General features: G+C 34.0%; 1 protein-coding gene across 3 annotated transcripts in view; it reads left to right on the top strand.

Annotated features, from left to right (window-relative positions):
- The window catches only part of LOC145694811 (uncharacterized), a 57,594-nt gene that overhangs the window by 6,139 nt on the left and 26,134 nt on the right, over positions 1-25,321 (top strand). For all 3 annotated transcript variants that reach the window (XM_081771461.1, XM_081771460.1, XM_081771462.1), the window contains 4 exons: positions 5,952-6,077; positions 16,240-16,489; positions 19,030-19,172; positions 22,656-22,841. In XM_081771461.1, coding sequence (XP_081627587.1) covers positions 5,986-6,077; positions 16,240-16,489; positions 19,030-19,172; positions 22,656-22,841 — 671 coding nt within the window. In that variant the 5' untranslated portion in view covers positions 5,952-5,985. The remainder of the gene's footprint in view (positions 1-5,951; positions 6,078-16,239; positions 16,490-19,029; positions 19,173-22,655; positions 22,842-25,321) is intronic.

The following is a 25,321-nucleotide window of genomic DNA, read 5'->3' as shown; positions in this document are numbered from 1 at the left end:
AACATATACCTGTTCAGTAACACCAGGTAGATGCCAAGATCATACCTAACATAATGGCTCAGGCCGCTTCTTTCCTCCCCGGGCAGTGTGATCGCTGGGGGACGTCATCCCTCATACATGATGGGCTAACATGACCATATATACTAAAAACCCAGAATCTAACTCCTAATCCTAATTTTAAGATTACTAAATGCCATTTATCTTCACTACAAGTTCCTTATAATGAACAACGCATTGTTCGAAATATTAAAAATATTTATTATAACTACTCTCTCGGATGTATCAAATTTAATTTACGATGTATTCCTTTCGTTCGATTTCAAGTTTATTATACGATTCAAACGCTATGACACGTTCTCCTATTGAATACTATTGTGCTATTAGGAATGCAAAACTAGATTTAGGATTTTAAGGCTCCTTTTTCTCTGTCTGTGTAGCGATTGTGAATGTGGGTGCTGTAAATGCGATATAGCCTAAATTGTAAATAGTTATCACGAAACAGCCTTTGAGGGCAAGGTGGCTCAGTGGTAGAGCGCTTACATCTGGTGTGTGAGGTCTCTGGTTGGATCCTCGGTCAAGTAAATTTGTGGTGGACAACATTGTGTCTGTTTTTTTTCAGGGTACTCCCCTTTCCTTCCACAGTATCATTCAACCGATTTTTCCACTTGCCTTAATCATCCGTCTGTCTTAGCCTAAAGGAGATTAAACTGAAAGATCTCATTTTCGAAAGGGATTCTAATATTGTTATACAGGAAGACATCTCGTAACACTTAACCATATTGTAGTTGCTTTCACTATATTTATTGCCCATTCATCGTCCCGAATTGACATCATCTGTCCCCCTATATAACAAACAAGTCACATTATTTTTAGTTGTCTTTAGTCATATAGGTGTGAAGCACTGATGAAATTAGTTAACAGATAGAAAGAAGTACTAAACTCAGTGCACTACAATCTGTGAAGGGCTATGGCTAGCCAGATGTAGCACGTTCAGTTAAGTGATGCGTGGTCAGCGCATTAGCTCAGGTATCTTTAATTCTGAGTTTTTAGACATGAGTTCACTACTTTTAATTCACATAGTTCTCCAATTGCCTTATCATTAAAAAAAAAAAAAAAAAAAAAAAGACATCTTTCAGTTTCAAGTCCCAAGATTATGCCTTGGAAGCTTAGGGGGAACGATGATATTAATGAACGGTATGAAGAAAGAGGAAACAGGATAATCCGAGAAAACCGACAAAATGGTAGTTGTTCATCACAAGACCCACAAGGCACGACTTGGGATTGAACCAAAGAGCCCACTCACGAGAGGTGAGCGCTCTATCACTGAACCACCACGATCCTCTATGATGACAAGTCAATACCAGAAAATGTTAAGTGATTCAAGTGGGAGTACAACCAGGGACCACGTACTTCGAATACGAAGTCGCATGCTCTAACAATTCGACGAAACAAGAGTTCGATTTTTTTTTCTTTAAGAATGAACATTCTGTTTCCTTTTTAAATGCTCCGTATTGATGCCCACAGACTGTAAATTTTGATGTATATCATGATGAGAAAGAGTCCCTACTCCCAAAAGAAGAAAAAATACATAACCAGTTTGTTGAAAGTTACACAGTAATATTAAAGCGAGCTTCCAGGAAGCAGGGTTGGCAAAAACCATTGTTTTTATTGAAAAAAACAAAAAAACAGTTTTTTTTTGTTTAAACCCGGTTTTTTTTGGTTTAAACCAGGTTTTTTGGTTTAAATAATTTGCTCTATGTGTTTATATCACATAATCACATATGGACAGAAATAAGTTTGTTTCGCCTTGGTGTTGTTATACAACAACCGGGTTATGCTGGAAGGAGTTACATAAGCTTAAAGCGAAATCCAAACCGCTTCTCGGCTTACATTCGAGAGAAATTGTCCTCCATCTGAACTCGAAACAGGGATTAACTGGCGATACGTCTGCCAACTCACTCACGAAGGACTCCTGATAAAAATACGTTGTACTGATCTTTTCATACTTGTTAATATAATCGTCAAGAGTCATTTCAGAAGGACAAAAAGATAAACAGTTGCACAAGTGAAACCATTATACAGAATTACATATGGACAATTTCAAAATACTGCAGAGTACAGAATAACTAATTTAGTCCAAGTTAGTTTACTGCGACTCTTATTAGTCCAAGTTAGAGAAATACAACGACTTAATTTGCATATCAGTAAGAAAAGTGAATAAAGATACGAATTATTTGAATCCAGTTTGGTTCTGATCCATTTATACATAAATAGATGCCAAAGATGCTTCTGATTAAATGCCTGTCGTGGTGCCCCCCCCCCCCCCCCCCCAAAAAAAAAGTACGGCACTTCGATGTATTTTACCAACAGTAAACATTATCAAAACGAAACAATATTTAGAATTTTTCTTTGGTTGCAATTGCATAACAATAATAACTATAAAAAAAAAAAAAAGAAAAAAAAAGAAACATTCATAAACTTATGAAAAGAACAAAAGTTGCTTTTGTAGCATAATTTCTTTGAGTACTGAATGGGGAATTTAGGTCTGAATGTAATACGAATAATATACGGGAGTGAAACGTGATAACCCACAAATGTGTGTTCATCAAGATTTTACGAACCCTTACACTTTTACGAACATTTTTCGTTTTTGGTTTAAACCAGTTGGTTTTTATTATGAAAAAACCAGCTAGTTTAAACCATGGTTTAAACCAACCAACCCTGCCAGGAAGTAAGTTTTTTTAACATGGCTGTACAATACGCGTGATAAACAATAAGAGAAATAGTATTATCGAGGATCACAACCGGAATATACTGCGTAATACCAGAATCAAGGAGGGCACGGTGGCTCAGTGGTAGAGCGTTCACCTCCGGTGCTTGGGTTCCCTGGTTCGATCCCAGCTCGCGCCGTGTGGACTTTGTGGTGGACAAACACCGTGCTCGTGGGTTTTCTCGGGGTTCTCCCGTTTCCTCCCATTTTCATCATTCCACTATTTCACTCATCTCTCATCATCACCGTCTCCTTTAGACTAACCGGCATAATCGTGGGACGTAAAACTCAAAAAGATTTCATTTCATTTTTTACCAGAATCAAGCTTGCGAATTTTTGATGTCGCTATATTAAGAGGGGTAAGCTTGAACGCGTTAGCTCTTTGTATATGCCACTGGTCCACATTTTGATTTGATTTGAGTTTATAGTCCCTTTCAGTAGCGAGGCTATATGAGACGTGGACCTGCTGCTTAACGTAGAATCCGAAACATGTGAGCGACCGCCGGGAATCGAATCCGGGCTTTCCGCGCAAAAGCCTCGTCGCCATGTAGCCATGAGAAAGCTCACCACTTGTCTATAGTGTGGATTTATGCATATATTTTGAATAGTATGGTTGAATAAAATATAGCAATTTTAATAATAGTTCTCGCATTCCTGTCTACCGCACAAGTAGTTCTTTTTGTTCTATGAAATGCAATATGAATCCACTTTTATATTTCTTTTATACAAAGTTTTAATACTTTATATATAGTCCTTCTATTAAAATATATTACTTTGTGTGGCGATTTTCTTTTTTCTTTTTTTTTTTTTTTTTTTTCACTTGAAATCACAACAATAACTTTAACAATATTATAATACAGCAAACCAAGAAATAAATTGTGTGTCTTGAATTTTAATGCTCTCGTGTTCTGTCCACCATGTAAAGGAATACAGAAAAGCACTCATACCTCCTCTCCCGATCTTTCCTGCAACCAATATCAGCATATAATCACAACAGCGACTCTACAAAACAGACGCACAAACTCGTCAGATAGGCAATACTTATTTTACAAATAAAGAACTAAGCTTGCTAAACAAATAAAGTACATAAGGTACCGTAAATTTTTATTTATTTTATATTACCCGATGACATTTTGAGCTTGAACATTATAAGAAGGATCCTAGAATCGATCCTAGATCATGTGAGTTTGTGATGAACTTTTTGTCTGTTCTTTTTCGTAGGATTTTCCCGTTTCATTCCATCAGTTCCCCATTATTTAGTTAACATCATCTTTAGGATATTGTTTAGCAGAACTTAAACAATATGCTTCATTTTGTTCATGAAATTGGAATTCCATGAGTTTGCATACCTTAACGTAGGATTTGATATTATTTTGGTACACCATTGATCTGAAAATTGTAGAAACTAGTACTTGCATATCAAAGATCAATACCAGAAAATACTATTAGGCAGGGTTGGCTGGTTTAAACCAGCTGTTTTTTTTTTTTTTTTTTTTTTTTTTCAAAAAAGAACTGGTTTAAACCAAAAAAACGAAAAATGTTCGTAAATGTAAGTGTTCGTAAAATCTAGATGAATACACATTTGTGGGTCATCACGTTTCACTCCCGTATATTATTCGTATTATATTCAGGCCTAAATCCCCATTCATTACTCGGAGATTATATTACAAAAACAACTTTTTTATTTTTTTTATAAGTTTATGAATGTTTCTTTTGTGATTTTTTTTTATAGTTTGTTAATATTGTTATGCAATTGCAATCAACGGAAAATTCTAAATACTGTTTCGTTTTAATAATGCTTACTATTGATAAAATACATCGAAATGCCGTACTTTTTTTTTTGGGGGGGGGGGGTGGCATACAAACCCCACGAGAGGCATTTATTGAAATCAGAAGTATATTTGCTATCTATGTGTAAATGGGTCAGAACCAAAGTGGACTCAAATAATTCGTATCTTTATTCACTTTTCTTACTAATATGCAAATTATGTCGTTGTATTTCTTTGACTTGGACTAACAAAAGTCGTAGTGAACAAACTTGGACTAAATTAGTTCGTCTGTACTCTGCAGTATTTTGAAATTGTCCATATGTAATTCTGTATAATGGTTTCACTTGTGCAACTGTTTATCGTTTTGTCCTTCTGAAATGACTCTTGACAACTATATTAATAAGTATGTAAAGATCATTACAACGTATTTTTATCAGAAGTTCTTCGTGAGTGAGTCGGCAGACGTATCGCATTAGTGGCCAATTAGTCCCGGTTTCGAATTTAAATGGAGGACAATTTCTCTCGAATGTAAGCCGAGAAGCGATTTGGATTCCGCTTTAAGCTTATGTGACCCCTTCCAGCATAACCCTGTTGTTGCATAATAACAACAAGGTAAAACATACTTATTTCTGTCCATATGTGATATAGATACATAGAGCAAATTAAAAAAAAAAAAAAAAAAAAAGGTTTAAACCAAAATTACAACTCTGTTCTTTTGGAGAGGGAACGGTGATCAGTAGTTGTGTGCGAGGAATCCCTAATTGAATCTCAGGTTATGAGAGTCGGGGTTCTCCAGTTTCCTCCCATACTCTCATTCCACCGATTCTTTCGTAATCATTCATTTTCATTAATCTTCGTCCCTTTAACATAAAAGGCATAACGTGGGTCGTTAAAGTAAAAATTTCATTTCGTAATTTTCTGCTCTTTTGAATTTTGTTTTCGTCATACTTCTTCCTCTCCCCATTTGATGAAGCGTTTAACGAAAATGCGTAGTCTTTATTTTCTTTTATGTGATGGGATAGTGATTTTACTATTTTATAGAAAATAGTTTGCTTCGTATGTCCGTTTCAGAATTTTTTTTTTCAGTTATTTTTTGTGTACATCTGTACGTACGAGTATGTTGTTGTAGTTAGTAGAAAACTTATTTAAAAAATCTGTTATGCATACTGGAGAAATGTTGATATGGAACCTCAAATCAAAGCTAGGGATGCTTCTTGATATTAGGACAAAGCTTTGTTCAATATGACTTCAGATAATGCATATAACTTATTTCTAAGATGCCAGTCATTATCGGAAAAATTAATTGGCAGAATTAAAATTAGTTTCGTTAACATTGATAAAATATATAATTTTAAGCATTTAAATAGTTAAAGTTGGAACTAATTATTTATTATCTTTGGTGTGTTTTTCAGAGTAGTGCTGAATATAATCTATGACGTAACTAGAATGCCAAATTCTTCGCCCTCTGGTAATCTTCACGTATGTGTCCTTTGTAATACAAAACTCGAGTCAAAAGAAGCACTTCAGGATCATTTCAGGTACAGTTGATGACTTTTAGTAATTTAATGTATTTCATGCTTGCATTAATACTACAAATATAAGCTTGTAGTGATTGAAACTTGAGAGAGAGATTTTTTTTTTAAGTCAAATTAATGTAGTATAGACATACTAGGCCGTATGCATAGTCGCTTTGACGTATGATTAGTGTCATACTAAAGGCCTGACTACTGCAGGAAACATACGTTAGTCGAACACTTTAGTGTGGCACTAATCACGCTTCAGAACAACTCTGCATAAGGCTCACTATGTCAAATCAACACAGGGTTTCTGATCTACCCTTATAGATTGCAATGATATTTTATATTCTGACCACTATTATCTGTGTGTTGAACACGCGAAAGCTGAAGTTGATTTGTGAACCGGTTTCGAAATTACAGGTCCCCAAAGTCATGAAAATTTACCAGGATATGCGTGGTGACATTTGTTCAATTAGTATTTGCGATTGGTTTAAAGGATCTAGGATGTTGGCAGAGGTGTCATTCTAAAGCTTATGAAAAAATCTTTCAAATGATGTATAACATTGTAGAATTTTAATTTTTTTCTTTCGAAATAAATTTTGAAAATTCTAATATATATATAAAGCTATATTCTGATTGTTATAAATGTATCCCCAAAAATTTTAATTTAGGATCAACATGGGATCATTTGTTACAAGAGTTTCCACTTCCAAATGTGAAGTTGAAAATCGCGTTGATTTAGGTTCTTCATATATGTGTATAAAGTAGTAAAATCAAATTAATATCATACCACAGTGTCAAAAAAGAACATGGACCAGCTTTCTGTCCCTATATGGAAGTTCAAGTTTTCACTGGATACTGCTTACAACTTGATTTATAGTAAACTGAAGTTTTTTTTTTTTTTTTTTTTTTTTTTTTTTTTCAGTTGTCAATGTGTGTTTGTCAGGCAAGGTAGTCACCCTGTTGACGTCATAGGATTCACCACACACAGTACATTCATTTCACAAATCCATAGAAAACCTAGCTATCCAGAATATGCAATAGGTGGAGATGGGTCAACTAAATAGACGAACATCGCTTTCACTTCATCTTTCGTCAAAACTTATGCAACCACTACCTGTTGTTATAGATTGCAGTTATGTATCCACTTACATCTGCCATTCCAGCTTGTCAAAATTCGTGTGTCTGTTCAATGAACTTTGGCACTATGAAAATACCTTGACAAAAAGTTTGAGACTATGGCCCCTTCGGTGCGAGCGGTCCGTGGTTCGATTCCTGATGGGGACACTCGGTCGAAAAAGTGTAAAAGCTTTATCAAGCCATCCATCCTGAGTGAGGTTTTCGTGAGTTTTCTTAATTTACACCAGATAAATGCCGGGATGATACCTAACATAATGGTCTCAGGCTGCTTCCTTACTTCTCCATTCCTTTCTTCCTCTCCAGTTCCCCTGGTAGTGTGATCGCCGAGGGACTTTATTTCTCATACTTGACGGGGTAACGTGGCATAGATGCCGAGAAATCTGATTCCTGATCCTAAAAAGTTTGGGAGTCTATGAAGCTGCAGGATGAATACTTGAAATTTCTGACCCAGGAATTGTTTGTGATTTGTTGAATCGATCTCGTAAAAATGTTGCTGACTCAGTGCACTCTTATTGACTGACAAATGTAAAATGCACTTAAGTAAAGTTTGCACTGCCGGATGAAGAATTAAAATTATATGGATGCTGCAGATTTGCTCGGGCTGCCAACCTCTTGACTGTATCACCAACTTCATTACAAGGCCATTTTGCGTGAGCTATTGCAGCAAAACGCCATTCAGCCTCTGTACCAAAATTATCTTTATGTGATCATAAGTTTAAAGAGTTCTTTTTGTTCTTGCACTGAACACTAGATTCTTTAGAATAGTAGTCTATCTTTTTAGGTCTAAACTGGTTTCTCAAAAACACAAGTTTCTGCTGAAAGGAATACACAACCGTAGTATTATGTTTGAGACAGTGCAAAATTACAACATAACTGATATGTTCTGTTTTCGTTTCCCTTTATTGTACACTACAAACAGTGACGGCGCAAGGTTCTATTTCCTGGGGGGAGGGCAAAGAAAATATTCGAGAGCCAGCTATTTTGTATAGTGAATATCTATATAATGTTTTAATTGAGATCAATTCTAAAACTGTTAACAGCCTTTTTTCAAATTACATCTTACAATTCGTCAAGTACGTGTTATCTTCTTTATATTTGTATAGAATTCTCATACTTCATCATATTATTTAAATCATTCACATATCATCGTATTTCTTAGAGGGCTCTTTAATGAAACTAGAATTAAATTCTCAATAATATATGCATATAATCAATACTAATAGATAAACAAAATACTAACATAGTTGCTCCAGCTCGAACTGATTTTACTTACTTAGTTTTCAGCTTATTATTAAATTTTAAATAGAGGCTTAAACATAAATACAATCATAGTTGGTTTTAGCTTTCGACATTGGATCCGAGGCTTTACTTGTTTACAGATGCATATTTCTAATATATCTATTGCCAATCAAAATCACAAATGTCTTCTTCATCATATTTGATAATATCATTTTTTTTTCAGTTTCGATTCGAAAAATATTTTAATATTCTTTTAGATTTTTTTTTTTATTGTCTTTAGCTGTATTACTTTGACACGATAATACTAGTGTACACATATAACATTTCTGGTTAATGAAGTTTCTAGAAAAAAATAGTATATACAAAAGTACTAATACATTTAGAGAAACATCAAAATTAACATATTTAAAACAGCAAACAGTAAAAATTAAACATAATTTTGGTACTATATAAACCGACAATTATAGAAACGAAGGATAACACATTATGATTAATAAGTGTTTCAGTCCTCTATATTTAGATTTTGCCATAATCCCAATCACACAATAATAAACAAAAATATCATTTTATACTGTATATGTCTTTGAAGTAGCAATTATTAACATTCAGAAAATGTTTATTTTAGATAAAAAATTTCATCCAGCTTGGGTGAAGATGGGAAGGAGTTTAATATGCTAATGGCTTTGCCTCTTTGTATGGCTAGGCTTATCCTTTGTGTCAAAAAGTAACCACTTCTAGGATCTCCTGATTTATTAATTAATTTTGATCCTAATTCCTTTAAAAACATTCTGGATTCTTTGCTAAAAACGCCCAATGTTTCCGTGGCAAACGCAATAAAAATGTGATCTTTAAGTTTTGAATATTTAGAATGTTTCCGCATACACGCTGTCTCTGCTGCACTTCCAGCTTCTTCACTAGTTGACGTTAAGTAAGATGGAGCAAAAGTATCTACACATGTTACATCCCATACTAGACACTGGCCCCTTTTCCAAGGTGTCAAAGTAATTCCATCTGGCCGCTTATTGTCATTCCGATACATTCCTGGTGGCTCTAAAATGTTAGGACAGTCTATACTGGTGAGCTGAATCAATGTCATTTTGCGAAACTACCTCGTTTTCAGCTATCTCGTTGATTACAATTTCATCCCATTTTCTTTGCGACTCCTTTACAACCGGAATTGTGTTGTAAATGCCTCTCCATATTTCTAATGCCTCTGTCAGATGAGGAATCTTCACTTCGTCAACTGGAATATTAAGAACTTTGGAGACGAGCGACAACATCCCATAAGAAGAAGACAAGAATGCAGGGAGACTCAAATCTGAAACTTTCCGTACCCCTAAACCTCCTAAACGAATGGGTAAGCTTGCTTGTGCCCATTGAGTTTCATTTAACTTATAATTGAGTATTGATTGCAGACACTTTTTCAAAATGTCATCTAGTTGAAAAATTTTAGTTGGCCTGAACCATGTTGGAACGGTACGTAAAAAATAAGTCAATTTAGGAATACCTAAACAATTTTTTAAAAGGAAAAAGGCTATATGTGCTGGTACTTTTTTCAACCTCTCGGTTATTGTTTTAAAACTATTTAGATGATCCTCCAAACAATTATCATATCCATCTTCGTGTAGTGGTGCTCCCAATAATGATATCTCATGAGTTGGTATTGTTCGTATTCCAGGTAGCACAGCTTGAAATTGAGCTTCAGTGGTAAGATCTGGTGTTCCCGACGTAAAAAATAGCTCACATTTTAATGGATTTATTTGTAGTCCTATCTTACTTGATTCCACGAATAAAACATTTAAGTCGTGTATGACTGTCTGTGGTGATCCACCTAAAGTACCATCATCAAGATAAAACGCATTTAGTTCTGAACGTAACGTACTAATTATTGAGTGAATTGCTAAACTAAATAGCATCGGTCCTGCAGGATCACCCTGTTGACACCCGACCTATGATGAAATTGTTCTGTCTCCGAAAAATAGCATGGACGGATTAGCATAACTTTGCCAAAAATAGGGATATAGCTGGGGTATAACTCGTTGCACTTCTTTTAACATAGAGCCTCTTTTCACAGTGTTAAATGCGTTTTTATAATCTATTTTGAGGATTATATTGTTAAGAGTTTGATGTGATTTAATGAAGGCACGGGTAGCATGTATGATTGTTTCAGTCCCTTTCTTCGTCGCAAAACCAAGCTGATGTGGTTGCAAATGATTTGTGCACTGATTATAGACTGATGATACAGCTAATTTGGAAGCCAATCTTCTGAACACACATCCAACTGCTATCGGCCTTACACCACCATTTTTTTCCGCAGGGCACATAGGTTAGCACCAAAGAGGTATTTACATATATCGTGATTTACTTTTCCATTTAAAATCAGGTTTACCAATTTCGTTATTGAAGTGAGTAAGATCCCCGCTGAATCACCTGCCGATTTCGATGTTAGATCTTTTAAGTGTTGAGGTGACAGTCCATCTATTCCTGAAGCAGAACCACTGGGAAAGTTATGAATTGCTTTTAGAACCGTATCTTCCATTGCTCTGATGCAAGGGTCCAGTTCTTCTGGAGGATTTGGCATTTCAAGGACCCTGGAAGGAGTTGGATGCTTAGTTGAGAGTATGTGATATGTTTCTTCATTGGAAGGAGCTAAACTGTCATCTGATGCTAGTAACCTCAATGCTCCTCTTGTATCAAAATCAGAAATTTTTGATATTATCCTGTTTGTTAAATCCGGTTTGCGTTTCTTGCCAGTAACTTGAGGACAATTCGTGAAGGAGGTCTCTTTTAAATTGTGCTTGATGATGTTGGTAACTGACTCCGAACTGCAATTCCTGGGAAGTCGTAAGTTGTGAAAAGAGAAAAGGAATAATTTTTTCCAGGAAGAGAAATCATTATTAAGAAGACATTCATCTATTATATGTGCAAGTTTGTTTGCTACTCCATTTCTTGCTCCTTTCGGGATTCTTTTTTATTATCCATCCCCCCATTTCAATGTTGTAAGCTCTGTTACAAAATCTTGGGAATTTAATTGAACATGTGTTTCCTGTGTGGCGTGTTTCCTTGTTTTGTGTATGTTTAATCCTTTCCTTGTGGGAAAATCTTTGCCACATTCTGAACATGTTGGAATCACTACACTGGTTTCCATTACATAATAAACATTTTGTATATTAAAAAAGATAGTTTTATATTATTTGACTTATATTACAATCGCACATATATAGGGAGGGAGGAAAAAGCTACCAGTGGGTTCCCGACCCGTTGCCTCGTCTGGCGTCGTAACGGACTATAAATGGATGAACTAGTCACTAGTCCAGTCACTAGTAATCTGCTCACTAGTCCAGTGGTAGCTTTGCGCTTCATCCGCGCCAATGTTATTATTTCATCAGTTTTACAACAAGGACCTAAATTAAAGCAATTTTCAATTCCACTTTCAAAAGTGGAAACTCTTATAAGAAATGTTTCCATGCTGATCCCAAAATAAAACTCAGGAATACGTTCATAAGAGTCCGAATATTTCTTTTATATGTTTGTCTTGAAAATTTTCAAAATGTGGCTTTTTGAGGAGAAAATCAGGATTTTAAGTTATTCGGAAATAAATATTTAAAAAAATCTATAGTGTTATATACCATGTATATTGTTATGCATAGCTTTTAAATATTAATAACAAGAGAACTGACCAAAGCAACAGATATGTTAATAATACTTGTGTTACTGTTTTGTCAATATAACATCTCTTTATCAGACACGTTATCTAACTACTCCCTCCCAATTAAAACTATAACACCTAGTTAAAGTAGTCTCCGGCTGAAACCATACAATTTTGTCATCGCACAACCAATGACTGGATTCCATGATGAAAAAGTCTGGAGCCTGCGGTGTGAAGAAGTCCTCACCCTTACATTGGACCGGGTCATCAGAAAAGTTCTTCGCTATCAAGAATGATCGAAATACCGAAAGAGGTATAGTCGGTGGGAGAGACGTCAGGAGGATACGGTGGGTAAGAAAGGGTTCCATACTGCAGCTCACGGTGAGCTTGCCCCGTCGTTTGAGTGACATGTGAACTCGCATTGTTTTACAAGCTTGATGGCAAAAGATATCATAAATTGCCCTTATCGTAGACAGGAGCCCCGCGCTTTGAAAATCAGGGAAGAGGGATGTTTTAATTCACAGTCCACAACTAAGGAGTCTGAGATACCCCGTTCTTATCTGGGTCCGGGGATCCTCTCACGGAAAATTTTGAAAATTGACTTTCTGAAAACTCAATTTTTGAGTGAAAATGGAGTTCTATTTATTATTATTATTATTATTCACAATGGAAAATATTCTTGAATCAGAATATGGCGGCGTAACCAGGAAAATTCTATGATTCTAACCCCCTGTCTTAGTTCTAATCATACCATTCTGAAGCTGATTTGCAGACTTTAAAAGGAAAGAAAGCAAATGAGTTTAGTTAAAATAACATTTAAGCGCATATTTTTGTATAATTAAATGAAAGCCTTGTCTTTAGTTCAAAACTTAAAGTATTTGTGGATTTTTTATTTTTTATTTATAAATAAAGTTAAAAAAATATTTTTTTTTGTTTAACGACCTACGTTTATGCCCTAATAGGCTAGAGGAAAGTGGTGAATAGTGAAAATGAATAATTATGAAATTATTTTTATTATTTATGTAATCCTACCGGGAAACGAACCCGATGCACTGAAGATACATGCGCTAACCACTAGATCAGCGAGGAGGGTTACTCATAAAGAAAGTATTCCGTCCAACAATCGATCATTTGACGGAAATATTCGCCACTATCATGAAAGATATGCGAAAGACTAGAATTTCTTCTTTCTTTCTTGTCTTTATTATTATTATTATTATTATTATTATTATTATTATTATTATTATTATTATTATTATTATTATTATTATTTTCTTCTCTCTCTCTCGCTGCTGAATATAGACCACCATACCAGCAACAACATGTTCCCTGGACGGACGGGTGGTTCTGGATACCATCATGGACGTTTACGATTGGCATAGCAGATCCATTATTTTTATCAGAAATAACAATCAGATGCAGGATACCTTCCCAGTTATTCGGTACACTCAGAGAACTGCACACTTTCTGACGTTGATTCATGTTGGCCGTTGTTAACTTACGTGTCATGCTCGAGTCCAACTGTGTCACAGTACCGATGGTGTGAAGCCGTCGAATGACAGTTGTGTAGTGTATACCTAATTCCTCTGCAGTTGCACGAACATTTTTCCGAGGGTCTGCTTCCACGATGTTTCTGAGTAATAAATCCGAGTTTAGTGTCCCTTTCAGTAACAAGCCTGTACGAGGTGTAAACTTACAGCTTAACATGTGATACGAATCACATGAGCTCCCGCCAAGAATCGAACCCGTCTTTCGCACCGCGAAACCCGAATGTCACGAAATTTCATAATACACGTCGTGTGGTAGGTTAATTCGCTATTTCTGGTCTAAATGCACTGTTGATGTTCTTCGCGGCTAGATGTGCAGAATGCCCCATTTTGAATTTATAAAAAAAAATAACTTGCAATTGTATTTTCTCCATGGTGCACTTTGACACGACCTTCTTCAACAATACAGTACATTGCCTCCTGTTTGACTGGGCGCCCCAGCGTTTTTTATGAACATGTACGGAGTTTTGAAGTCATACACGTGACCTTGTCCCATCCATTCATTGTTTGCGGTACAGAGGTTGGATTCGTACTAGTCGTGACCTTTCTCGTGGCTATATGGTTAGCGTACACGCCTTCAGCGAGGGATACCCAGATTTGATTCCCAATTGGAGCTCACGTTAAGCAGGTCAACGACTCATGTAGACTGGCTGTTGAATGGGACGCTAAACTCCGAATCAATCAACCCACTAGACGGATACTCGTATATTTCAATCAAATACATTCTCAGTTCTGTTTTTACAAAATTGTGCCGTAACAATTCAATAAAAATTCAATTTGAGAACAATATTCGCAAAAGTAATTTGTTTGAACGATCAGGAGAGACACACACTTTGAATAATCTGATAGAACTATTTTAACGTTGTTTGGAAATTTGCTTCAATATATATATATATATATATATATATATATATATATATATAGTTAAAAAAGCGAAATCATCTTAAAGTACTTGACATATTTCGATTGTGTCGTCTGGTTTCTTCAAACATTAAGTTTGGGTTTATTTATTTAGGTAGAATTAAAGTAGTGAAGGAAGATAATGTACGAGGGCGGATCAATGTCTAACGAACAACAGGTGTTTTTTTTTTTAATTTTTTTTATTTTATTTATTATGATATACTGATCTGAAACGTTAAAATTGAAAGAGAAGTACTTTGAAGTTCAATTCGGCAGTGTTTGATCAAGTGCACCCCTATCGGTTTAAGCATAAACTACTGAAGAAAGATGACAGTGTGTAACGGCCGTCTGCTTTTTCTTTTTTCTCTAATTCAATGTTTCACGATTATGCCCCAAGACAGAGATGATGTTAATGAACGATATGGTGGAATGAAGAAAGTGGACGAAAACGGGAGAACTCCGAGAAAACATACGCACGTGGTGTTTATCCCAACAACAGTGGAAACATATCAATCACCTACAAAAGAGAAATTTAAAGGGCCTCATCTACAAAGAGAGTGCTTGTGACTGTATTCTGAAATATGGAAGGGGTTGTATTGGTGAATTTTCAAACACATGACACCACTGTGAATGCTGGATTGTGTGAAACAACATTGTCAAAGTTGCATCTTGCTATTCGTGAGAAACTTGAGAAGTTCAGGTGGCAGGTGCTCGAGCAGGCACCGTACAGTTCTGATCTGACACCTTCAGACTATCATCTCTTTGGGCCAATAAAAAATTCTTGACTCGCCAAAGTTTCAATTCCAATGAACTTAAATTGGATTGTGCATAGTTGCCTATACTCTCAAAGAACGGACTTTTATGAACAGGGTATTTTGACCCTTATGCCATAATGGAAGAAATGTATCGGGAGATTGGCGACTATGTTGGAAAGTAGTTTTAATATGATCCTTCACTTTGTATTAGTCTCGATGTGTTATCTATTACACACAAATTGTTATGATTTACCTGTCGATCCATTCTCGTACACGGCATTCACGAATTTTCGACTGTCTTTTTCCGTATATTTTAACTTAAATCTAGTTAAAATATCTTAAATGTAGTTAAAATAACTTAAATCTAGTGAAAATATAGTTTAACCTAAATCTAATACTTTTACGTAAAACTAGAAAGTACGTAGGAGTTATAAAGAGGATTTCAACATTGAACAAAAAATCCGTATTAGATATTCATTTCTCTGTTGAGATGGCTTGCTTCGTTTGGGTATGCGTAAAAGTTTTTGTATTCGTTATATTAAATAGTAAAAATGGTATCTAATGCAATAAGAAAATTTCAGATATGTAACTGAACTATAAGTGAACAATATTTTGTTAAACTTAAGGACCACAAAAGGATACCTGGAAAGAATTATTAGAATGAGAATTCCATGATACATTGAAAAATGTTAGTGGTTGTTAATAATAATGAACTAGTTATTTTCATATCTTAATATTTTATTTTAATATCTTAATGTCTTTCTCATTTTGTATTCATTTCAATCATCAATTTTATTCTATATTCCTTTCACAATTGAATTAAGGAAGTTATCACTCGTGTAGTCAGTAATAACCTCATGTCCAAAAGCTTCAAGGTATAGTACATTTTGCATTTTCTTTTTAATTTTTATTTTATTTTTCTATTTTTTTATTTTTATTTTTTTTTTTTAAAGAAAACATGCAAATAAGGAAATTGACAGTAGAGGAAGGCCAAGAAAACCTTCAGACGATGAAAGCCAACCTGAAACTAGTAAGAAACCGAAGGTTGTTCAGACGAAGAAACCAACAGAGATGATATCGTGTGATGTTTGTGATCAGGAGTTCGAGTCAGTGACTGTAGCAATTCAACACAAGTTTCGTAAACATCCGGACAGTTCCCTGAAGTATTTTTGTCCGTATTGTGGTCAGCAGTTTCCTCTAAAGGTACTGATTTTTGCTTCGTTCGTAATTTCAGTTGGCTGAAGAAGTGCATACCCGCAAGTGAACTTAAGCAGTTAATATAAATTTAAATGTATATTTAGTAAATGTATTTATTTTCTGCAATATAACGGAAAGAAAATCTTCTTAGTACATAATATTAAATTGTAACTAGAGTCATTTATTCAGGGAAGTTCCTTATTGAATTTGAAATATTACGCCTAGTATTTTTGGATGAATCACTATTTAAGTTCTTAACCTTGCAATACTACACATAAAATGTGCACTACCGTATTTCTATAACCAGATTGGTTATATTGCTACATTCAGTTGATTTTGATTTTGGATAAGATTTCCTTCTGTTTGTTATATTTAACCTATTTATCAACAAATGTAACCTTATTTAAAGGGGAAAAAATAAAATGCCAATAAATAAATAAATAAATTGAAAAAATGAAAATATTGGAGCAATTATGCATAAATGTAGCAAGGACTTTCAAATTAATTTCAATACGAATTCTTAATCAGAACATATCATGTGTATTTTATTAGAGAAATTTGTCAGATAGTATGCACTTTGTTTTGCCAGCTGTACATGATTTAGTTCTTCTTTTGTTATAATAATTATTATACTATCATTTTATCAGTTGTTACTTTTGTGGTGCCATAGGAAAGTGGGTTAGTTCAAATTTTCTGAAATTGAGTTATGTGTATAATAAGACTTCTTTCGGCACATATTTCCTCAGAACATTCCTCCTTAAAGTGTAGAGCAACGTCTCTTTTGGTGCTGAAAAGGGATGCTTCCTCTGGACTGATGATTCATCTAAACAAAAATTCACTAAGCGCAGTGATGAGAATCATTTTCTTTTATTCTGTTTACATAAAAGCTAATCTATATTAGGGATGTACCGATACCACTTTTTCACCGATACCGAACAGGCCGATACTGCTGATACCGATACTTTTGGACACTTATATATTATCAGGAATTTTCAAAATAATGAAATGAACAACATTGTAATAGCGTATATTAGATTTAAGGCCAATATTTGACATACAAAGACAAAAAGCTGAATGTCATATTAGGTTCCACACAACAAATATATTTCCTTTAAACTTAATCCAGTTTACGTGAAATGAACAAAAAATAAAAAATAAAACCAACAAATACTTACGTAGTGTAAACATAATTCTAAGAGTCAGTGATTGATATTTAGAGTGATAATGTACTTCGATAGTTACATTATATTTACTAGTCTCTATTACATACATATAATGCAAACGGATACTACCGTTGAAAATTTTTATTGTTTACAAAATTATGCGTGCTGAATCAGATTTTGCTGTGTATATCATAAAAAAAAAATAAGACGGTTATTTAAGAGAAATCAAAAACGCTAAACCAATTGTTTTTAACTGTGAAAATTTTCTACAAGATATTTTCAACAGTTATATGCATTGTTATGAACTAATTCTTAACCTCCAGTTCGCTTTTCGGAATTCATAGTTTTTACAAAAGGATTGTTCATCACATTAAGGAAATCTGTAGCACATCCGTCCCACATAAAAACTATATCATTAAAAAAATGAGATGCGAAAAACCTGATGAAAACTTACTTCCAATTCTGAAATTAATGTTATTATAAAATTATATTTTTTGTAAATGCAAAGTGTTACAAGCCACTTAATTGTAATTGTATGACTTTGAAAAAATAATGTAAAAAATAACAAGAAGTAAATTCTATATTCTATTCATTTAAAAAAAAAAAAGTTACTAAAAATACAACCCAAAAATCTGTTTCAAAAGTCCCATTCTTTTGTAGTAGTTTCGAAGTATTTGAACACAACTTTAGTAATTTGCGACATTACTAGTTACACTAACTCTATTTTCTAGTAGTTGAAATTCAGTAAACGCAAATCACAATGAAGAAACATTAAGTGCTTCAGCTGTTTCAGGTTTCATTCTACTTCTTAAATTATCGTATAAATGTTCACAATTACTGAAGAGACGTTCACTTTCAACTGGGAAGCACTGAAATATTTTTTCGCAAGTTGTACAAGTAAAGGAAAACTGTTTGCATCTTGTTTTCACAACAATAGAGGACTGTCATTTCTTGGATCTGCAATTCTGACTGAGGAGCTTTGGCTTTTCTTCACCATTAGTTTGGTATGGAGGAACTAAAAACAACAGTTGAGTACGAATAGTGCAAATCAAAGGCGTACACATGCATAAAGAAATCGATTGTACAATTGATAATAATTTAGATCAACTTTAAGTCTAAAAAAATCGATGAAATATAAGTGTCACTGTTAATATCAAAGAAATTGCGGTAAATATCAGTGTCCATTTGCCGATACCGATACTCCCAAAAGTGGCCGATATCACAGATACCGATATATCGGTACATCCCTAATCTATATATATATATACATATTTACCTTAGGAGTAATTATTTATTGCTAATTGTAGTGTAATTTTGCGCGATTTATAATATTTTCGTTTACGTAATTTTAAAATATTGCTTATTTGTTTCTGAATATTTCAGATTAGTAGAGACAGACATATTGTTTCACACGGACAACGAGCAGATCCACCAGCCAATGCCAATGTATGGCCTTGTGAAGCCTGTGGAGTTGCTTTCTACAATCCTGAAGCCCAAGCATATCACTTCAAATCTACTCACAAAAGGTATATTGTGGGTTCAGTATTGATAAAGGAAACTGCAGAGAAATAACAGAGTTTAAATTTATGACATAGGCTTTTAGTTGATTTGTTGGCTTTTTACAATCCAGGTGACCTGTTTGGCGTGATTTCTGTGGTGGATATATGTTAAAGTAATCTTCTGGAATTTATGTGGGAAATTGGAGATGCCGTCAGAGAAATAAACGATATTGGCACAGTAAATGTTTGAATAGGGATATTAATGATAATGTTTGAGGCTATATACCGAGTGTATCAAAAGTCCAGGGCCATGGGCCAGTTTCGTTATGAGTTAAAAAAAAAAGGAAAAAAAGAAAAAAAAGAAAGTTGTTGTAAATAAGTGGTTTTCAATTTAAAATGGTGAAAATTTTCCAATCACACCAAACGTTGGGGTCCATACTTTTTCTAACCGTAAAAGATAACATTTGCAGTATCGCGAGTCAGTGAAAATTTACTTACTCAGTGAAGGAAATTCAGGGAAATTAATTCCAGAACTTCAGAGTGAACCCTGAAGAGTGAATAAACAAAATGTTCGTATCTTGGGGACTGAGAAACCTCATGAAATTATTGGAATTATGCCTGATTCACAAAAAAACAAATGTATCTGGTGCCATTTTACCTTCTAAAGTATACGATTCTTGTTTGTTTTCCATACTGACTGGAGAAACATTTCTACACACGCTTACTACGTGATCTATGCTACAGGTTGAACATAACAGTACAAATGAAATGCTACTAACTTTTACGAGTATGTATCCAATAGCGTCCATTAGCAAATAACAGTGCAAACTTTATCTATCAACTAGATGGATCCCCTTGTCACTTCCATCGTAGTGTTAGAAATTACCTTAATGAGAGACTGTCGTGCCGATGGATTGAACGAGCTGCTCCCAATGGTAAACAGCTTTTACATTTACTACCAACATCACTGGACTTAACTTCCTGTGATTTCCTTTGGCACATTATGTATAAACCACCTCTATTCCAACTCTCCGTACATTGAAAGACCATATTTTTGCTGCAGTAGAAGCTGTTAAAAGCATGCTGAAACAGGTCTGGAGGGAATTGGGTTATCGAATTGATGTATGTAGAGTAACAAAGGGGGTTCATATTGAGCATTCGTGAGTTACTGCATTACAATTTTTAGCAGTCAAACTTAGATAGTTACAGTACTTATGTGTAAATTTTTTAAGTAATTTTTGTAATTAATAATATATATATATATAGTAAGTTGAAAGGGAAGGATAATGGTCCAGTAGCGTGTAACGATAAGTACATAAAAACATAAGGATAGATGACTATAGGTTCATGTTAGGTAAAGAGCATGTTTTTCTCTTGAGATACTTTTAGTTAGATTCCTACAAGACCAACTAATAAAACACTATTAACAACTTGCTACTATATATATATATATATATATATATATATATATATATATATATATATATATATATATATATATATATCTGTAAATTTCCATATTACTTTATTACCTTCACCTTAAGTACACCTTAATTATTTCTTAACATCATTTGCTTTGCATATATTCACACTTCTCAACTCTATTTAACTCGTAAACTATTTAATCAATCTCGGACATCAATTCCGACTCCATCACATTACATCAAAATCAACAGCTATAACCTCAAAGCAGTTATATATTGCCTCAGTTCGTCAGTTTCTATTTTGGAGCAATTAATTCGTAAAATGTTAAGTATAATTCATCGCATCGCATTGTATCGCATAAACGAACACACATTAAATAGAACTGATTTAGAACTCCGTATATTACATATCTATGTTATCTACACAACAACTAACCCACAGACGTCTTCATAGTTCGGCGTTCTAATTAGATATCTTAGTTATTAGAAGAAACAACTAGATAGATACTGTATCATTTTCTTAGCAACTGAAACCAATATCGGTTCATTGTCATTGCGACAAGTAAATAACAACATTGAACACAAATACTTGAAATAAAAAACAAGCAAATCAATATTAATTAAAACATTTTAGACTTCATTTCTTTATTTCTCTTTCCTGGCTTATGCAACATTTGTAAGCGCTTTTTGCCCTAAAGATGGAAATACATAAAACGTTTTCGTTGCACAACCCAACTTTACTTAGCAACATAAACAACTCTCATTCTTTTGTATTCTTTCCTTCTTCCGAGTTGATAAAAATACCACCACTATTTTTCTTAGAACTAAGGAAAAGTTCTTCTGAATCAGTTATAAGAGCGCACTGATCTATGCTTATTTGTAAATTAATTTGATGGTCTCTCTCTTAGGGCTTGTACTTATAGAATCTTTCTTTCTCCTATAAATATCCTTAGCTTTAACAGCTCTATCTATATTATGACTATTCGATGATTCGGTTGAGGTTCCAGATTTACCTTTAGATACTTCTCTGTTGTCAAAATCTAAAGCATCTGTGGATAGCATCTTTTCAGTTTTATCAATAGAAGCTTGATAATGTAATGTATCTAGCGTTAAACCCTGATGTAAATTTAGTATATTATCTTGTTCTTCCCATCCTCTTAAATTCATAATCAGATTTTTTTCGGAAACGAAAAGATTAACGTAATCTACAACAGGATAACATGAAGGTGTTTTGTTAGGGCTGAAGATAAAATTGTAGATCAGATCTGGTATCCAGTAATCCGTCATTATTAATGGAGAGAAGCCACGACAGCATTTAACTTATATTTTCAAACTGCATTAGCTACTTAGAATGAGCTACTTTAATTGATCTATGGCTCCCAGTGGCTAACCCGCGTGCTTTTTGTGTGCGAAGTCCTGGATTCAATTCAGATATAAACCCAAGCAATAGTTCATATCCAACTTTAAACAGATTCTTTCAACAGATGCAGATGGTTCATATCCTCTCATATGCCTTGGTGCTGAAAAGAGATGCTAAACTCAAGTCAATCCAGATTCAATCAATTGAGTTGTAATTGTTAAGGTCTTAAGATATAGGCTGATACTATTAACAGAAGTTGGAATTTAGTGTAAAGATCAATGAAACGCAGAAAAGGTTTTGTATATATTTGTTGCTAGAATTAGGTCTAAAGTGAATAATATTCGTCAGCCATTCCCTAACTGGGCAGGCTTCATTCATCATGCTTCTTTTATTTTAATACTATTGTTTTCTGCTTTTAAATTTATTTGGGATAATTTCTCCAACATAATGTAAAAGTGATTTTAGTGATTTTACAGATGCAGGAAACGTTCATGTAAGTAAATAATGCAAGTTAAAAAAATATATTTTTGTATATTAATATCCAATCCAATGTTATGTTAAGCTGTATATTGGATCGTGGATGGAGGTGATTGTAATTGCATCCATGGAATGACTATAAGGTTAATAATTGCGTAAGAAGAAAGAAAAAAGAAAAGAAAAATAAGTGAAAAAGTAAATTTTAAATAACATTATTATTATTTTAACTTTTTCTATTATTTATCACAGAATTGTGGCGTTTTTTAAACCTGTTGCAACTCCACCTCCTAGTAAGAAAATTCGGGTAAATAATGCAGGAGAAGCACAGTCAGTGTACTACTGCCATTTATGTGGATTTGAGTATATCGTGAAATTCAATCTTCAGAAGCATTTGGAGAGGCAACATCCTGAACAAGAAAGAAATGCTGTTCCACAGTAAGAATATTTATTTTTCTGGCTATAAGTAATTGCATTTTGCATTTTCATACTCTAAAATTTTAAGTAGTTGTCCTTTTCAAATTATGCATAAAAATATGTATAATATATTATAGATATAAAACTATAGATTTCATTTCATTCATGATTTATTCAATAGAGTAATAGAAATGACTTTCAGTAGAATAGTCTAAGTTTATTTATTTATTTAGTCATATTTCAAAGAAGCATATGAAATATTTGTAATTTGGCAGAAGCTCAAAATTCAATTTTTTCACCTTCGTGAAATTTGAGATATTGCTTTCTTCACTCTCAGCGGTAGTCTTGCATTTGGTGACTATTATAAAAACAGCGGAATAGTTAACAAATTCAAGATAGTATTCAACCGTGCTATAATGAGTGCATTATTTTAACTTCTAAGTTTGTAATTACGTAGTACGAGTCGAACCCCAAAATGAACATTTTTCTCTCAAAAAGTTCAATTTTCTTTTTCTAGCAGGGTGTCTATCGGTCACGAAAATCACGAATGTCACGAAAAAATCACGAAATCAGAAAATGGTCATGAAAGTCACGAAATTTAGCTTTTAGGTCACGATTTTTTTTTAAACTGTACAAATGTAAGTACAGATTAGAAAATTTTGTTCTATAAAACGTCAAAATTCACGACCAAAAATGTCTATGGTCGGCTTCAGACGCTACCAATTCGCAAGCAAAGTACGTTTCTATAGCATGAATGAAAATTCAATCTAATTCGCACCCAAATTCACTATTGAAAATATTAGGAAATTTTATGATTTGGTAACGAAAAGGTCACGGAAAAGTCACGAAATTTCATTTTGGAATTTTAGTAGACACCCTGTGAAGTTTTGTGATGAGTATAACATACATAGAATACAATTATATGGCATTTATATTCAGTTACAGTGTTCTACAATGTTATTAGTTTCACTGCGTAAACTATAGTTTCAGTGCCGGTACACACGAAATAGGTAAATATGTCTATTAATTCTTATATTCGAACAAATTCACTTTTTGTTTACAAGAAAATACAATTTTACTCAATACTGGCACTTTTTTAATTACAGTGCACTGCAGTGTTACTAATTTCACTGTGTTAACAATAATTTCAATACCTGTGCATATAATATATATAGTTACCCATATTCTCGTAAATATTCACAAACGAACAATATTTGTTATAGAAGTTACACATCAGTTTAGGAAATTTGGTTTACAGTTTTCTCTCTGTGTGGTAAATCATGAAACATGGAGCTTCACATAAAGCCACATCACATATTGCACACATGTATGCCAGTCTCTTTCGCTATTTATTTTCCTATATCATTCTCCATCTCACAAACAGTACGCCGTCTGTGTGTGTGTCACTTCGTAGCCGAAGATGGTTTGTAGGCTGGAAAATACCCCCCTAACAGCCGAGTAGACACATTGCTTTAGATGGTCGGCCCTCAGCTGCATTGGAATATGTTGAAAATACTCTGCTAGCAAATTCAATTCTGAATTGTAACTGTGACATAGATCCGTCTATTTTGCTATAAATCACAAAGGCTGAGGACAGTAATCCAAAAGCTGACGACATTGTTTTCGATAATTCTTTTTCATTTGCTTTTGTGTAATAAATTAGGGTTCTAATCACTGATCTTTCCTGTCAACACCTTCCATTCTTTTTGAATATTTAATGCAAATTCTTGATTTTACAAGCTCCTTTCCTCTTCTCACAGTGACTTCCATTAAATCTTCGGTACAGTGCTCATTATGTACTCCCCCCCCCCCCTCAATTAAGCTACATAACTTTTCCGTTTTGTGCAGCTACGGTTTCTCGCTTTTTCAACTTCTTTGCATTATTTCCTTTGGAATACCATTTCTTGAAGCATGCACAGTTCCCAGAGCATCAATTTCATGATTCATCAGAAATTCAAACAGTCGCAAAGATGTGTAATAGTGGCTATGTTATAGAGAAAGTATCCTTGAATCAATAAATCTTCTATCAAAAGGAGAGCAACTTGTGCAGATTTATCCAAATGTTCAATGTTAGAGCTAACAATAATGTTTTTTCTTATTAGTGGTTTTTACTATATGTATATACAAGAATGGTTCCATATGTAACCTGACTTGGATTCACAAAATTCATACGATTTTATGCCAAATCGCGATTTCTTGATTTAAATGTATATTTTCCATGATAGACGACTCTTCCATAAAAGCAGAGAGTAATCAACTACAATACATACCTCTGAAACATAAGGACTTTTTTAACTTTTGAGCAAGAACTGTCAATATAGGCAAGAATTTTCTAAGACGAGGATTAGAGTCAATTTTCATTTGGTGCTGTATTATCACTGAACTGCAAGAACTCTGTTAGCTAAAGAAAGCGTCTCTGCGACATAATTTCACCAAATACTGACGTTTGAGGGGCTTTCTTTCGTAAAAAATACATATGATTTGTTGGTTTCCCGATTATA

The sequence above is a fragment of the Thermobia domestica genome, chromosome 9 (genome assembly GCF_964235325.1).
Source record: "Thermobia domestica chromosome 9, izTheDome1.hap1.1, whole genome shotgun sequence".
Lineage (NCBI taxonomy): Eukaryota > Metazoa > Arthropoda > Insecta > Zygentoma > Lepismatidae > Thermobia > Thermobia domestica.
This window is presented reverse-complemented; position numbering and strand designations above follow the sequence as displayed.